This window comes from Schistocerca americana, chromosome 4 (genome assembly GCF_021461395.2).
Source record: "Schistocerca americana isolate TAMUIC-IGC-003095 chromosome 4, iqSchAmer2.1, whole genome shotgun sequence".
Taxonomy (NCBI): Eukaryota; Metazoa; Arthropoda; class Insecta; order Orthoptera; family Acrididae; genus Schistocerca; species Schistocerca americana.
This window is the reverse complement of record NC_060122.1, coordinates 751,244,244-751,263,120: the sequence shown is the minus strand read 5'-3', so window position 1 is coordinate 751,263,120 and position 18,877 is coordinate 751,244,244. Positions and strand designations below refer to the sequence as shown.

Sequence of the window (18,877 nt, the reverse complement as noted above, 5' to 3'; positions counted from 1 at the left end):
ATATCACAGCATCTTCCTTTTGGTTAAATTTCGCGTCTGTAGTCGTGGTGTAGCAATTTTTACGTCCAGTAGTGTAATTTTGTGCAGATGTAGGTCAAATATTTAGGTCGTGTAATCAGTGAAAACGGGGTTCTAACAGATACTCGGTTAACAGAGGCAGTTCAAAATATTCCAACTCCACTTACAATGAAACAATTACCATCGTATATTGGGTTATGTTCATATTGTCAAAAGTTTATAAAAGATTTTGCTAAAATAATCGACCCATAAACAAAGATTTTAAAGAAAGAGGATAAATTTCAGTGGACAGAGGAGTGTCAGGAAGCTTTCGATAAATTAACACTAGAACTGCTGATATTTGGACATACCGAGAACTGCGGCTGGGTCACAAATGGCTTGCGATCTTTTCCTTTATTTCCCCTGTGTCAGTGGGTTATTGCTACTGCCAATGAATCTATTGTTAGAAGCACTAGGAAATTTAGAATGAAATTAACAAAAATAAACAAGGTTTACACTAATTTTAATTTTATATTTTAAAACTTACATGTATTTGCTGAGTGTTTTTACTGGCTACCGTTACATAATGAACACAAATAATAGTCTTCTGATGTACATTTGTTGCACACAGTTTTCTTGCAGATGTGACACTTTATAAAACGATTTGCTTCCTTCACAGTTAGACTTTACGTGGCAACGTGTTCGCTTTTTTTATCTGTCAGGAATATATTCAGGTCTGACAGGGACGCTAGTCTTTCTAGTCGCTGCATACTTCTCAGCAAGCTCCTCCCCCAGCTGCAGGATGAAATCACTGCGTTTCAATTTTTCATCATTTAGAGAATTGAACAATACCCACGCATTTATCCCAGCCAAATTCTGCAAGTTGTAAAATGTGTGAACAGGCCAATGTCTCGATGGTGCTTTGGGCTTCTTTTTTTATACCATCCTCAATTGCCACATAAGGATGCATAGTGCTCAGAATCAGGACATTCTTGTTGCTCTTACCCTGATGAACAGTCAGTGTGGTATTATCTTTTTTCAACAACACTGTGCTGTATAACTGTTCTCTTGCCTTCTTGATACAGACTGGTATTTCCCTGCAAGATCAATTTATTTTGCCCACAAGACTCGTAGAATTAGCTTTCAGTTTCTCAGAGAGCGCTAAGGAGGGGAAAAAATTGTCACAAGTGACATTTATCCCCTTGTTGATGTAAAGTTGTATCCATTCTTTTTTTACATAAAAGTCACCAAGACACTCATCACTCCGCCTAGTGCCATCCTTTCCTAGATAAGAGATAGCATTCACAATATATTTTGAGTCTTTATCTACCGCCATCCAATACTTTTGTCCGTATTTGTCCGGTTTTGAGGCCATAAACTGCGTGAATCTGCAATGGCACCTTGAAGGAAAAAGCTGTTAGTCGATTGTTATATATGGACCCGGTATGTAGCTAGACTGTGCATTCGCAATGAACTCATTCCAGATATCTGATACCAAAGCAAACTTGTCTTCTCTTAGTCGTTCTGATCTTGTGGATCTAATATCAAATCTGAGATAACGCATTATCTCTCTGAATCTGTCACGAGCTATTGTTGATTTCACAAAATTATTTCCCCACTTCATTGATCACAATGTGTCTGGTTCTAAGCTCTTAGCTCCAATAGCACCACGGACGTACAATATAGCTATAAAAGATTCCAGTCCTTCTATTGTTATAGTCCACTCATCTGAGCTCAGTACAGGACGTGCTTCAGTTTCTGTACATTTTACAATATGTTTCAAAATTTTGTCCGTTATCATTAGGTGCCATCCACTCTAACAGGTCTCATTCACGTTTAGTTTTACGTGCGGAGATGGTCCTGTCCTATCTTTGAAAATATTCTGTTGTCCATATCTTCCAGCCGAACAGCCACCTATTTCTACAACTTTCCAGGTTGTTCCATCGGGTGCTACTATCTCGCTACCTCCAGGAAACTGAAGCACCCCAGAACCCTGGGCATTTTGCTGTCCACGCCGACCTTGAGGACGTCCACTTCCTAGAGTTGACTTACTCTTTGTGGCAGCTGTTCCTGTAGTAGTAGTTACACGCTTTAGAACGCGATTTAACATTGAATATATTGTGTAATATTAGAACAAAAAAAAAAAACACCTTCATAAATGTAATATATAACTTGCAAAAATTCAACACGAAACAAAGTATAAACATAAGTGTTGCAATTGAAATTAGTGTCTGCGCAACATATACGTAAACAAAAATTATTACAAAACAAACACATAAAACAAGCATACCTTTCTCATCAGCATTCACTAGAACCTTCTCAGTAGTAACATCGTCTTTTGATGAAGAATCCGGAACTATTTACGATGTAAATTCTTCCTCAGATAAAGACTCCAGCGGTTCGCCCTCAGATTCATTATCTAAAATCTCACTTAGTGCATTTATAATGTCCTTTTCTGTGCGTAGAAATTTGGCCATAATATATTCGAAAGTTACAAGCACTATCTACACAGACAGAATCCACTACTAAACCCGTTTTCGTGGTACAAAACACTGGGTGCGCAATATCTGCATACAAGGTCAGACTTCTTTGAACATCTCTCCTTCTCGTCCCATGCTGAAAACTGGAACGTCAGCCGGAAGTGAAGTAAAAACGAGTTTTGCGATTGTTGATCAAACACACAATAACAATAGGCGTGAAGCTACATGAAAAATGCGATTGTTACAGCGACTGCGCCGGGCGGGTCAGAACTGACCCTTCCGCAATTCTAGGTGCATCTTCATATTTCTCTTTTATGTGTTCGCCATAAAATGTGAAATGAAGTATAATCACTAATTACCTTATTTCGTGAAACGTCACAGAAATGTAAAACTCTAGGTAATAATACAAAAGAGTGACAAGCAAATAATTATCAAGTGGGTCACGAGTGACCCCGCCGCGGTTCTAGTGTTAAAGATGAGATTAGTTTCCCGTCCAATGTTGGTGTTTCCGAATGTGACGCTTCAAATGGCGCAGTAGGGTGTGTTTTGGGACAAATGGCGAAAGGACAGGAGCATCCGGTGGCATATGCTTCTTGACAGTTAAATAGGGCAGATCGGAATTATTCCACAACGGAAAAGGAGATGTTGGCTGTAATATATGGAGTAACGTATTTTCCTTGTTATCTTTATGGTAGGAAGTTTAAGACCGTGACGGATCATACAGCATAGCGATGGTTACTGGGACTCAAGGATACTTCTAGTTGGTTAACAGAGTGGGCTTTAAAATTAAGTGAAATTGACTACGAAGTACTTCATAAGCCATGGAAGAAACACGGAAATGCAGATGCATTAAGTCACAAATAAGATGCATTTGAAGTAATGGGTAAGAGTGTCGTGGAATGGCAAAGGGCACGAGAAGAGGATGAGGAGGGCCAGGGTTTTAGAACTCAACCACATTTCATTGTGGAGGAAAATGTATTGTGTAGAGTTAGCAGGTATGGACCACAGGTAGTGGTACCAAAGTTTGAAAGAGGAAGTCTTAAAGCAGGCCCATGATCATATGATTTCAGGGCATAGCGGTTGTCAAGTAACAGAAAGACGAGTAGCAGAACGATTTTGATGGCATACTCAGAGAATGGAGCTTTTCGGATGAATCCAGGTTCTGCTTACAGCATCACGATGGTCGCATCCGTGTTTGGTGACATCGCGGTGAACACACATTGGAAGCGTGTATTCGTCATCGCCATACTGGCGTATCGCCCGGCGTGATGGTGTAGGGTGCCATTGGTTACACGTCTCGGTCACCTCTTGTTCGCATTGACGGCACGTTGAACAGTGGACGCTACATTTCAGATGTGTTACGACCCATGACTCTACCCTTCATTCGATCCCTACGAAACCCTACATTTCAGAAGAATAATGCACTACCGCATGTTGCAGGTCCTGTATGGGCCTTTCTGGATACAGGAAACGTTCGACTGCTGCCCTGGCCAGCACATTCTTCAGATCTCTCACTAACTGGAAACGTCTGGTCAATGGTGGCCGAGCAACTAGCTCATCACAATACGCCAGGCACTACTCTTGATGACCTGTGGTATCGTGTTGAAGCTGCATGGGCAGCTGTACCTGTACACGCCATCCAAGCTCTGTTTGACTCAATGCCCAGGCGTATCAAGGCCATTATTACAGCCAGAGGTGGTTGTTCTGGGTACTGATTTCTCAGGATCTATGCACCCAGATTGCGTGAAAATGTAATCACATGTCGGTTCTAGTATAATATATTTGTCCAATGAATACCCGTTTATCTTCTGCATTTCTTATTAGTGCAGCAATTTTAATGGCCAGTACTGTACACTTTTCTAAACTCAACGTTAACCGTGCCAACTGCAATCTTGTAAAGACTTCTCTCAAATGCGATACATGTTCTGGAATATCCTTTGAAAATACTATAATGTTGTTTTCAATCCAATCTAATAATCGCTGAATAGTTGGCAGTGCATTCTTCAACCCAAACGGCATACTTTTATACTGATAGTGTCCCCCATGAACAGTAAAAGCTATCTTTGCCCTATCCTCTGACGCTACTTCAAACTGAATCCACTCCATAAATCCATCGTTGTAAAATACTTACATTGTCCCAGATTGTCCAATGTGTCCGTGATGTTCAGAATCGGATATACGTCCAAAATGGTTTTCGCATTCAGAAACCTGTAATCACAACAAAACCTATATTTCCTGGTACCTTCCCCCGACTTCTTAGGTACGAGAACTCCGTTGCCCTCTAGTAGCCGTTGCATATGACGTGCTATCCTATATGGTTTCCTAAACACTAGTGTATTATCTTCTGTTGGTACGTGATGCTTTGTAATCGGTGTTGCCAGTGACCTACCCTCCGTTGAGAATAAATCGCTAAGTGTCAATAACAATTCCTCCAATGTGACTCCATCGTCTCTCTGCAAATGCTATAATTTTCCCCTTAAATGCACTGTATCGACGTTTTGCTTATGGTTCGCCTCTAAATCCTCCCTATCGAGTTCATCTTCATGAAAAACTCCCAAAGTGGCCAATAGTAACCCTTTCGACGTGCTAAAAGTCTCTTTGCCGAAGTTATCTACACTTACAGGAATCCTATAATCTCCTTCCACATAGCTTGCGTGAACTCCTCTGCACACAACAGTGCTCATTATCCAACTCTTCATTACTCGAGAGTCGCTCCACCATGTACTACATCTCCTTTGGTTAGTCCGTATTTATCGAAACCGAATCTAATTTCCCTGTACCTGCCGGTATGTTATCCTGCTGTCCGATCTTTAGTGAATCTTTTCGCAGTTTAACTGGCGTCACCTTCATGTTAAGTGCGCCTTGTAACATTCGTCCATTTGCTACCATTTCCCCCATGCGAAACATTGTTCCACCGAGTTACACTGTTTGCTGCCAAAGATCATCCTAGTATGATGTTTGTCGTGGAAGTCCAGTCCGAGAATCACCGAATACCCCTCATCTACACATGGTAATACCTCTACCTGCTCACTAAACTTAGTTCCTGCGATCGCGAATTGAAGTACCGTCGTACCCAATGGCTTCACTTTATCTCCCAGCCCTCGCAACCTATAAAATGGTGGCTCAAGCCATCTCTGGATAACCAGGTCTAGACTAATAACAGACACGTGTGCCCCGTGTCAACCAGAAATCTTTGTTTCCTTCCGTTCACCAAGCCTAATAAGCAGCATTTCGTCTATGCACCTACAAGCTCATTACCTAATTTCACTGGGACGGCTCTCCAACAGTTGAAGGAAACCCGTTCTCGGTTAACGGCTGCTGCCACCGATGTTCCCCCCTACTTTTGCTCCTGCAGTTCACTACCCGGTGACCCATTTTCCCACATGAGTAACACTGGAACTGACGTTGACATTACTTCCTAATATGACCTGCCTGGCCACAAGCAAAATAAATTCCGTTGCCAGAACTTTCAGCTTCACCATTTGCTTCGTCGCATGATCTACCTCCTCCAAGTACACCACAAGATCACTGGGATTCTCCATTCGCACCCGACGTCAAATCGCTTGTGATATTCCCTGAAAAAACACAACTAATGCCCGGTTCTCGGCCTCTTGCAACAGCACTCTATTAGTCTCCCCGTTCTGTGACCGTTCGAACGTTTGTACATTCAGTTTTCGAATCCTGTCTGAGAAAACCTCCACAGGCTCATTTCTCCTCGTAACTAACACACTTAATTTTTCACGAAAAAAACTGGTACTATTCTGTTTTTGGTGCATCTGGCGTAACCCAGCCTCAAGCTCTGAAAACATCCCCACATTGTTCAACGATTCATGGTACAATATGTACGAATTAGCATCCCCTATCAAGCGTAACTTCTCCACTCTCAACATTACAACATCCGACCACCCATTGGCCTTAGCCATTGTGATAATGTCATTAAGGAATACCGACACATCCTCCATTGTTTTACCCGAAAAGGGGCTATCAATGCCGAGACTGCAAAGTCAAACGGTCTATGACACTCCACGACCTGTAATTTACTTTTACCCGACATCCCTTCCCCTACTTGCAATGCCTCAATTCTCCCTGCTAATTCTTCATATTTTTCCTTGTCCCTTATCCTCACCTCTGATAATACTCGAATTTGCTCCATTAGAGCGGCTACAGCTTCCATTGTAGTCACTGCCGCAGCCTCCGTTGCTGTGTTTCCAACATTCTTCCTTATAGCTCCAATGTTACCATCATTTTCACTCTGCTACTCCTTAAACTTAGTTCTTGCGGCGAATCATCGCCCACCTACATTCTGAACAATTGCTCGCAAAATTACTAAATCTATTACAAATAAGACAACTCTTTGGGTCCCACTTTTTGCACAGTATTCCGTGATCTGTCAGGTTACAAAAATTACATCACTTACGTGCTATGTTATTATGTCTCATATTTCCCACGAATCCAGATAAATGTAAAGAAAGGCTCCTCAAGCCATACAAAGGACACCTCTAAAAAGTCTGGTCTAATTCACACTTAACCCTTAAAAACAGAAAACAATGACACATAAACAATAAATCAAACGGCACTCAACCATCCACATTGTGCTCGTGTGCAGGTGAACAGTCCTGCTTTCCTCCCAATACTGGTATGGACGAACACCTCCCGAACGACAAGACGTAACAGGAAGTGCACGACACCGATCACAAACACAACCAAACACCTCAACTACCCCGCTACACAGGCACACCTGAACGCTACTTGCTCGACGTAAGATGTGGGAGTGTAGATCCGGAACGTTGTAACCGGCACCACTTCTGACACCACCGTTGTTGGGTTAGTGTGTCGAACCCGAGACTCCAAATGGCAGAGCTGAAGCCAGGACCCACCACACCGTATTTTGTCAGGAGGTCGAACACATTCAAGCATGGCTAGGGGCAGTGCAGAGTGGTACAGGGGTATCCAGTAACATTTGTTTATTCAGATAATTAACAATACTTGATTGGTGGAGCATAGTGTTAGCATGCCGCCAGCACACTGACCCGTGAGTCCAGCTGGATCAGCAGACTCCTGGTATGCCGACGCCACTGCTGCCATCATCAAGGCCACCCCACTGGAAGTCTGCCGCACTCTCCGGGTTGCCGCAAGCCGATGCATTGTGACTTGCGCCATGCTGCCACCCATGATTCTGGAGACTGCTACAGTCCCAGCTCCTCGCCACCCTCCAACCTGTTCGGCCTCCTCGGTCCAACCATGGGATGAAGGTGGGTGTACTGTGCACCCGTGGCCCTTGGACCACTGCTGCTCTCAGGACAGGACGAGACTCAAACCTGTGACCTCCAGGATGCTGTGCCTCAGCTTGCCACTTGTAGTGCTTGCTGGATGGCAACACTCGCCGCTGTTTCTAGCGCAGTTGCAGCGATGCTGTGCCTCCCACAGCATACACCTTGCCCAGCCCCTGGTATGACAGGTGGGAAGTGAACGTAACTCGTAGACTCGAGTGAAGCCGAGCCCCTGCTGGACCCGGTGCAGGCCACTGTCACTGCCCTCTTTCAGGCAGACCATGGAGTCTCCAAGTTCCAGGCTTCCATTCCGTCCCACCCTGTTGTTGTATCTCTGGTGATGGAATATGGCTCCTACAAGAACATAGAAAACAGAATGCAAGTGAATGCAGAATCCTTATAACATTGCTGCCATACTGGCCCCTATAAGCGAAGACCAGTATAGTTCCATCCAGATACTCGACAAACCTAGCAAATTGTCCATCTATTTGTATCAGTTTTTCCCACGCTTCTGACGTAGTGTCAGAGAGATAAATTCCCACACCTCAGCTACTTACAAATCGCCACACTTGGCTCTCTCCTAGTGCCCCGTCTCATACATCACAATACCTTAAAGCAATGCTGCAGTTATCTGTCTCATTGTTGCTCCATTGAAAACAAACTGTGCATTCAATACTGCCGTCGCAGTTCTGCACCCATGAGTGCCATGTTTACCGTGCCTGGCCCACTGGCTGTTGACTGTTATCATACTCTGCCAACGGCCGCAGATTTCATCGCCCAACCATGCCTTCATTGAATTTCGACAAAATTTCCCTAGTGGAGCAATTTTACATCATTTGTCTTGAGAATTCATCACTTATTTTAAGTTTATGTACAATATTTTCATTATAATTGTGAGTTATTATAGGTTTTGTAATATGTATTCCTGTTTGTTGTCGAGCTTAATAATCAAAGCACATATGTGTTTCAGTAATGGTTTGGGATTTATTTCTTACAAAATTTGAACTGTTCTCCTTTAAGTTACAGTATCACATATCTAAGATTCAAAAGAGTAATAGCTTTCATATTCTCTGTCACTACAACAACCATTTTTACTGCATTTGTGACTACGTTTCAGTATATACTCTTTACTATATTTTCTTTCACATAATCACCTTTTTGCGTTTTTTATTGGATGTAACATGTATGACATTTAATTACTACTTCTCCATCACACTCGCTACACATTTCAAAGCGATATTTATGTTCATTAGATATCTAACAAATCCTATTAGATTTTTTATATTTGTAAACTATATTACAATCGACCATTTAAGTGTTCCTCATTATAACAGTATCTACTGCAGTTTTATTTTCTATAGTATTGTGTTCTTGTACTGCTGCATAATATACAAATCTTTATCTGTTTTGCATTTTTGTTGTTATACGTTTTGTTACAATTATCACAGGATATGATGGTACTATGAACGCTAACATACAGTGCATTACATTAAAATGATTGTGATTTTTATATAGAAATATTTTTATTGCTTCCTCAGGTCCACAATAGATATATGAACTGAAAATTATCAGCACATAAAACATTTATTTGAATATACAGTAATTACAGAGCATTTTCAATATCATCTTGAATGAACTCTTCTCGTTATATTTGTCTTGTTGGTTTCACAATATCTTGGTTAACTCTTTTTGTAATTTGTATGTATCACGTTGTCTAATTTTCCTAATTTCTGTTGTATTTCTTTTGGTGCCTAAGAAAAACTAGTGATATGTTAACACAACTATTATTGCTCTAGGACAATGCAAGTTACTGCTATTATTAATTCCAATAATGCACCGTGGTGTCTCTTTATAATCAGCTAAATTTTTAATTTTATTACTTTTGCCACCTCTTGTTTACATTTGAATATTGAAAGTAGTGTTTTCTATATAGACAGACTCATAAGGTTTTAATAGATCTCTGATTTTACTGCACACAACATAAAAAGATTTTTTAGCATTATTTGGTGCTTTACATGCTATAGATGTTAGAGAAAACATTTTTGGATTAGTTGTTACATTCAACTTAACTTCTTTTCTTAAGTTAGCTTTATTTTCAGTTCCTTGTACCATACAATTAAGTGTTTTCGTTACATAATCAGTTTTCTCACTAATGGTATTGAGATTACTAATATTAGCATTATTATGCATAGAAACATTAATTTCCACAAACACAAAGAATTAATTTACTGATGTATAGTCATACATGATATTTATTTATACACTGCCTTCACATTGTTCTATATCTATCTTTTGTGTATTTCTGTGACATAAAATTATCAATCAACTTCTCAGTTTCGAAGTGTACCACTGTTTAGAATGAACCTGTGACATTTATATAGAAAACCCTTTTGTTAGGAACAAGTAAAATGGGCTTGTACTTGTAGTATATCTTTTAATATATTTAGAACCTCAGGAACTAACGTATGGTGTACTGCAACCAACACCAAATCATGGTAAATATCCCTACCTAATTTTTTCTGAATTCGTTACATTAAAAGAACGTATTATCTTTGGAAAAACACAACAAGCCATTAATGTGACTATATACAGAATTTATTCCTGTACACATACAGAAAAATCTCTCAATTTATTGTGACACATTACATTTGCAAAAATACATTCATCCATTTCTGGAGAGAAGGAAATATAGATGGTTTACCTGGATATCTGTTTACTACAGCATTTAATTCAAAAACTTGAAGGAATCCACTGTAAGACTGTGGTTTTGGATATCTGGGCATTTATTGTAATGTATTCAAATCTATCATATATATCACATTGTCAACAAACAAATCAACTTCATCATTAGGGCTTTGATAAAATAATTTTTTTTAATCTTGTGTTAAAACTGTTAAGGAGTCGGTTATTAGCTGTGATTTCATATTTATCTACACCCACTTCTGATAAAATGTGTATAAAATACCATTCACAAATAATAAGTGATCGAACTTTTTAATTTGACATAATGATAAAATTGGTTCAGATATAATAATTCATTTTTGTATAGATGGCTGTGTTGTTTCCGAAAGTTTTAGTACATACAAGCTTTGGGTAGTGTCAATACAAACTTGGGATAGATCTACATCTGAACCATTACAGTAAGGATTCATTATTGCTCCATAAACATCAATGTGGTCTCAGCATAATGCAACTCCAGTTTCATGTACCAAAAATTCTAAGAGACTTGTTTGGTATTTTGGTGTATTCCTGTCAATCTCATCTTAACTCATATGTTATTCAATTGGCTCATTATTGATAGTTGCAAAAATGTATGAGCTAGGACACTACAATTCCACATAGTCTCTTTGGACAGTGATGATCAAATGTGTCAAAATTATTTGTTCATCATTTATTTGCAAGAAAAATATCAGGAATATATTATCATGAAGAAACTTAGTATCAATAAACTTTCGAGATAAACGAAATGATACCTCTGTTACTTCTAACCTTTTTATATATGCTTGTATAACATCACTTTATATTTTTCTTATTCTATTGATACATACTAGTTCTACAATCAGTATTTGCATATTTTACAGCACATTTAGTTTTACTCATAAAATTTTGTGTGTTAACTAAAATAACATGAATGTTTCTATTAATACACCGTCACTTGAGTAAGTTTCGTATCATCTTGAATATCTAAATTATCAGACCCATTAAAATATTTTATTGCTTCACTCCTGTCATCTGCTACTAATATTTTAATAGACCATAATAGTGCAAGTACATGCATTTATGAGGACTTAAAATAATATAAATTAAAAAATATGTATTTCTAATAAAATTGTATTTCTTAAATGAAGTCGAACACAGATGTCATCAATAACAAGCCGACATATCATAATAAATGTTTGCGATCGTAATGAAAACAGAAATTCATGGTTTCGAGTAAAATATGTGGCTAAACTCTTCACCTTTCAAAAGTAGCCAAATCCTTCAGACATTTTGATGGTGAAGATACTGTTACTTTAACCCCTCCAATTTGGAGGTACTGAAATGAAGACTCAACTATCTTCACCAATAAAGCAAGTGTCCAGTGTTTAATTTTAAAATCACAAAAGGAAGAATTCAAAAAGGGGGTTAGACACAAGGTTCTACCAACAGTTCATATACATGGACAACATAAAATGAAAGAAATGTAATAACAGCAAATTACTCACTTGCAAATTTTTTTAAAAAGTTAGGGAAGATTGCATACAAAACTTATACTGAATAACTGATAATCCTATGGGAATAATACAAGAAAGAAATAGGGAATAGACACATTATTACCTCATGCTGTAACTGAAGCAAATAATCAAGATATAAAACCAATATTTGTTCTCTTCAAATTATTTGATGTTAACTATGAATGTAATTTCTTTGTCATTAGATCACAAACGAATTTATAAAGGCGAACATATAGAACTGAAAATAGACATCCAAGTAGTGAAGAAATATTAAGACTCAATTATGCTATTAATTCAATGAATTTATACCAAAGAATGAAAGAAACTTGGAGATTTCTTCGTTGGCACAATAAGTTCAAAATTTTGGATGACTGTACACAAACACAATTCATTAATCATACTTCACTCTTCATGAAATCTAAGTCAACCTAAAAACATTGTCACAGCACTTCTACACACTGGACAAGAAAATTGATGTGCAAACGTTTCATTGAGACATTCTTTATGTAATGCATGTTTACATTTCGTTTTAACAAATTCATGATTTTACCAACTAAGAATATAAAACTATATTCTCTGTAGTAGGTTATGTATCTATCATAAGGTTTTTTGTATGAAAGATTCTAATAACGGTTGGTAGCTTCAAATGTTTTCCCAATCAACTTTATACTTAAATTCTATTACACAATCCCCCAGACGATACCCGATCTTTTGGTACATATACTATCCCAACTATGTCTTGAAATTCTCTTTTAAAATCTTCAAATAAACTCTAATAAATTGAATTATTTACTGAGTTTAGGATAACCTTTTATTCCTATTCATTATGCTGTGGGTTTTAACTAATTTACTTTTAGGCTCTTCAGTTGTAGGAATAATTATTATAGAAAAAATATAGAATAATCTATTCTATGTTTGGGAAAAAGTAGTGTGGTGATTCCTGATAATTTTTTATCTTTCACTATGTTTGAGATAACAGATAATGCCATTAAAAAATTAAATCCTTAAAAAATTGTAATCTAGAATGTACTGAAAGATAGTATAGTAACCATTAGCTTAAGAATATGTGTGTATTAAAAATACTTTATCTTAATATAAATTATTTTCTTTTAGTGAAAGTAATTCCAAGTACATCGAATGTAGAACCATCTGTTGTGAATATATTTGAATTTATTCAGAAGAACAACTATCACTTTAAGTGATATTTTGTTTGCTTTATTTGAAAAGAAATATGTGTTGACCACAAATGACATTTATCTTTTATTCACTATGGATTAATAATTAATAAATGTACTACCATCATAGAGACTGAAATAATAATAGAACCAAAGATGAAATGGATATTTAATTTTATTAAACTCACGTATTCAGTAATAGAATGGAATAAAAATTTTAGCTCCAGTTTTTATTGTATATAATTTCTTCTCCATTTACATTGTATAAATAAGCTACGTTCCCATTTGTTAATTGACCTATGAAAGTGAATATGTCATCACAGTAACATACTGATAGAAAATATAAAACTGATAATTTTCTCATTCAACTTATATGATACAGTATATATATATATAACCTGAAGTTCATCAAATTTTGGATATATTACACATTCATAACACGGATTATTGATAAAAACTAACAAGTATGGTTTACATTTAAGAGTGTTGCAGAAATATTGGAATGTCGAAATACAAGAAAAGGAATTCGTGACTATACTAGAGATACCATATAAAAATACATGTGGGGACTAAATATAAAATATAATTCGGTATTTCTAAATGAATCAGTTTCATACTATACAATTAAGCTCTTATAGCTGGAACTGCCTTCACCTAAAACTTCGAGGTTATTGGCTAGATAGACATTTTACCTTTGAAGCTGTCTCCCACAGTCAGAGAGGAAACATTTGGAGAAAGTTTTATTCACTGACTATAGTATAATAGAACTAAACTTTTAAGTGACATCAGGTTTATATTTATTGATCATGTAATTGCTTTTCATTAACAGTTTTTAAAATATACAAGACATCTTTGACACAGTCTAAATAATTTACCCAGTCAAATGATTGCTTCAGAAATTGCTGCTTTAGCTGTCACTTTTACAAAAAAACTTAATCCTCCCTAATCCCATTATTATGTCAATTATCAAATCGAAACCATTTAACATATACTTGATAGCCTGTCTTTGTGAAAACATCTACATCTACTACATCATCTACATGGATACTCTGCATCTCACACTCAAACACCTGGGAGAGGAATCATCATACGAACTTCTATATAATTCTATATTATTCCAATCTCAGATAGTGCACAGAAAAAGCAAACATCTATCTCTCTCCATACAAGCTCTGATATCCCTTATTTTATTATAATGATCGTTTCTCCCTATGTAGGTCAGAGCCAATGAAGTATTTTAGCGCTCAGAGGACAGATATGATGATTGGTTCAAATGGCTCTGAGCACTATGGGACTTAACAGCTGAGGTTATCAGTCCCCTATGTAAACCTAACTAACCTAAGGACTTCACACACATCCATGCACAAGGCAGGATTAGAATCTGCGACTGTAGCAGTTGCTTTGATGATTTAAATTTCGTTAGAAGATCCCACCACAACGAAAAAGTCTTTGTTTCAATGTTCCCCACCACAAATCCTGTTTCGTGTCTGTTACACTCTTTCCACTATTTCTTGATAGTACAAAACATATTGCTCTTCTTTTAACTTTCTCAATGTAATCCATTAATCCTATGCTACAGATATCCCTCACTGCACTGCAGTACTGCAAAAGAGAGTGGATAAGCATAGTGGGGGCAGTCTTCTTAGTAGATCTGTTACATTTTCTAAGTGTTCCACCAATGAAATGCAGTCTCTGCTTTGCATTCTACACAGCATTTTCTAGGTGTTCTTTCCAGTTTCAGTTGTTCGTAATTGTAAATCGCAGGTATGTAGCTGAATTAATGGCCTTTGTATATGAGTGATTTATTATGTTACTGAAGTTTAACGCAATCGTTTTGGCACGAATGAAGATGACTTCACACTTTTCATTACTTAGGGTCAATTGGCAATTTATGCACCATTCAGATATCTTTCCTAAATGGCTTTTCAATTCCTTTTGGTCTTCTCATGACTTTACTTGAACATAGACAACAGTGTCATCTGCAAACAACTTAAGATGGCGTCTCAGATTGTCTGTTATACCTGTTATATAAATAAGGAAAAGCAGAGGGCCTAGAACACTACTCTGGGTTAATTTTTATTGTTGAGTGTTTTGTATTATTGTAATTATAAACCTAGTTTTGAACTGTCCAATCCATTTACAACTATCTTGAAGAGCGAATTTTTTCCACCTTTTTCTGTACGTGTTCTATTATATCTTTCAATCAGAGATTCGTTTAGTTCAGAAAACTTTAGTAATGATTAATATTATATTTTTTCATAACTTCTTCAAAACCTTTATTAAAAATTTCTTTATGATTGTTTGCTTTTAATTTCTTGGACACATTTGCCTTAAATGTATTTCCAAGATTTCTGAAATATTTTTGCTGGAAAAGACCAAGGAAATTATTAATAAACTTCGATTAAGCCATTGAACTTGGGTTACACAGCAAACAAGATGAATCTAAAGGCAGTAAATTAAACTAAATACTTAAGACATACATTTATGAATAACTTAAATTGGAAGGAACACATTGAAAATCTTGTGGTGAAGGCTAACTAAAGACCGTGTTTTATTGGCAGGACACATAGAAAATGTAGAATTCTACTATTGTGATTTCCTACACTACACTTGTCTGTTCCCTTTTAGAATGCTGCTGTGCACCGTGTCATCCTTACATGATAGGACTGATGGAAGAAGGGCAGCACATTTTGTATTACGCAATATAAGGGAGAGAGCGCCACTGATTAGATACATGATTTCGGGTACAAAGCATTAAATTAAAGGCATTTTTTGTTGCAACAGATTCTTCTCAGGAAATTCCAGTCACCAACTTTGTCTTCTGAATGCGAAAAGACTTTTTTGGCTCCAACCTACACAGTGACACACGATCACCATGATAAAATAAAGGAAATCAGAGCTTGTCGCAAAAGAAACAGGTGTTCATTCTTTCAGCATGCTATATGAAATTAAAATAACTGGGAATTGTGAAGGTGGTTCAATGAACCCTCTGCCAGGCACTTAAATATAATTTATGGTGTATCCACGTTGTTGCAGATGTAGACGTACAGTCAATAAATATTAATATACCTTATTTATCTTCTTCAATAATATCCTATCCAACACATACAAAATGTTTTTAAGAAATTTACTATTTCTTGTTTTACATTTTGTACAGATTCATTCAGCGCTATGCCTCTGAGTTATTTTTGTTTTTATAATTGTATAATGTGTCAGTGACTCTTTTTTACATTTTAGACATCAAATATGTTTTCTGAAAGGCAATGAAATTTATTCATTTATATAAGATTAAATTTCAGAAAATGAAAATCTTTTACACATATACCAGTTTTAACTTTATCTTTTAAATTTGCAGTTAGAAAATTGGATTCACATAATATTTTATGGGCTAATTGTGATTATTTTATTAAAATTATGAAGCACACCTAACGAAGTATCAAAATCATTAAATCATAAGTTTTTTCCAATATTAATAACTTTTAAAGGTTAAATACATACTCAAAATTATATTTCTTCATCATCACCAGTCATAAAGTAAATTCAGTTATTTGTATGCCAGAAACTTCACTTTTCAAATTATTAAACTCATCTACTGCATCATTAAGAGGTGTATTGACGTCATACATCTATTTATTATAATGTCCTCCAGCACTATCATAACTTGTATTTCTTCTTTTGAATTGTGTTATGTATTCAGCTTTTGCACCAAGACTTTTTAGTTCTTCTTTGTTGACATAGTTGCTAATCTATGTTAGAATTCTTACAGATTCAGGTTTTGTAACAAAATTGCGCAGTCACAGACTAAAGTCTGTTTTAGATGATGCTGACTCATTTTCTAAATGCTGTTTGATGACTGTGTCATAACAATTCTCAGTATCATTTATATCTACCCTTCTTATACGTTTAAAATCAATATAATGTGTAGGGGATTTTAAATGTTACTTAATTTATTTTGAAACTGCTTAATTGTATTTTCTATTTCTGCTTCTACTAATGACTGATATTTTAAATTTTTTATTTTAGTTCTACACTTGTATTATTAACATTCTTTAGACAGTTGTGGAAGTGCTTAATGAAATTTTTTGTTTTTCAATTTATTAGTTCTTTTAAAATTTGAACGAAAATCTGTTTTTTTCAGTGCTTTTTCGGTTTTCGGCTATCCCCATTGAGGCATATCAACAACATGTGTTGGCTGCTGAGGGTTTCAATTAATTATCATTTATTCTAGAGAAGCAGCACAGTTATCAATGGTATCTGTTCTTTCGAGAACAGCTACTATCTTCATATGTATATTTTTCTATTCTTCCTAACATTACTTACTCATTGATCTTACTATGCAGTGGCTGCCTTAAGGTCGTGCTTTAGTTCCAAAAATATCCATTTATTAAATTCAAAACATCATTAAGCTTGTGACAGCTGACAATGTATTTAGAGTGCAGCCTATAATTATCTGACAGCAGTTTCAACCCATATACACAAATTGCGACGAATCACTTCATTAAAATTTTGTATTCTCTGTCTCTTATAGTAAAATTCACTAGAGCTCAGATATATGAAGCATGTGCATGAATAATTCTGTATGGCACATTTTGCAGTTGTTGGGAAATTGACAAAAACTGTTCGTTCCAGAGAATTAATACGATATAATAATGTAATAGCAGATATGTATTGTTTGTGCATACAGACTGTGGAAAATACTAATTTCTGGTTCTTAAAATTGCGCTAAGCACAGATTTTTGGAAATAAGTTACTTTTAAAATCGAATAACGCTGTATGGCAATGGATATACAGCGTTATTCGAGATCAGCCAGTGCTCTGCTGTAATTATAAGGTGTCTAGAATCCAAAAATAGTCAGTAAGAGATTTAAAACAAGATACTAAATAATATTTGTTGTAAACCGGATTGCTTGATCTTAAAAAAAAAATACAACATCGGTTTATCAACTTTAGGCTCAAATCTAGTACATTATAGTCAGTTGTCACACAGCAAGTTTTCATAAAACTGCCTGTATTTGGTTCCATATATTTTGTCATGTCCAATAGATTCCTTTTCTTCTCCTTATGAACTTTCAGTGTCCTGTTATAGAGCAACCGGAATTCCTAAGGCAATGGACAATTTTTTACTTTATGTTCACAACCATGCTTTACAATACAGTGTCTTTCCCATGGGCGAAGCACATTGTGGGCATGGCGCACGCTTAAGCCTCGAGGATTGTCACTACACAGCTTCAACCAAAGTACATCGTTAATTTTCAAAGGAGGCGGCGTCTTCAAAAGCAACTCGATGGATCCTATGTCCTTGAAGTCTTCCATCATCATCTCGTGAATGGTCAGTTTTGAAGGATTGCCAAAGGCCTCAGCAATGACGTGCTTCCATTCTGAAGGAACCATAACTTTAGACACTTTCTTTCTTTTCTCGATGACTGCAAAATCCCTGTCACATGGTAGGAAACTGTGACCCCAACATAAAAACTTCTGACGTATTTCTGTAAAGTACTTGCAGCTGATCAGATAGAAATAAAGCACTAAAACTCTACAGTTGTTGTTCTGCCTGACGCAGTGGTCAGACCAAACAATCAGTTTTCGTTCCATACCTTCTTCAAGCGTATCGTAATTGTGCGTCACAAATTTAAGCATACAGGAAACTATTTCGGATGAACCTCTCCTGGCGGTGGAGTCATCCCACAAATTTACGGTGATGTTTCCAGTACCAACGTCATGAATCGTGAAATTATACGACG

General features: G+C 36.6%; 1 protein-coding gene across 1 annotated transcript in view; it reads right to left on the bottom strand.

Moving 5' to 3' along the window:
- Positions 1–18,527, bottom strand: part of LOC124613776 (atherin-like) — a 62,130-nt gene extending 43,603 nt beyond the window's left edge. Inside the window, exon 1 of the mRNA XM_047142493.1 lies at positions 18,378–18,527. Within this exon, the coding sequence (XP_046998449.1) occupies positions 18,378–18,527 (150 nt within the window). The remainder of the gene's footprint in view (positions 1–18,377) is intronic.
- Between the last annotated feature and the right edge of the window lie 350 nt (positions 18,528–18,877).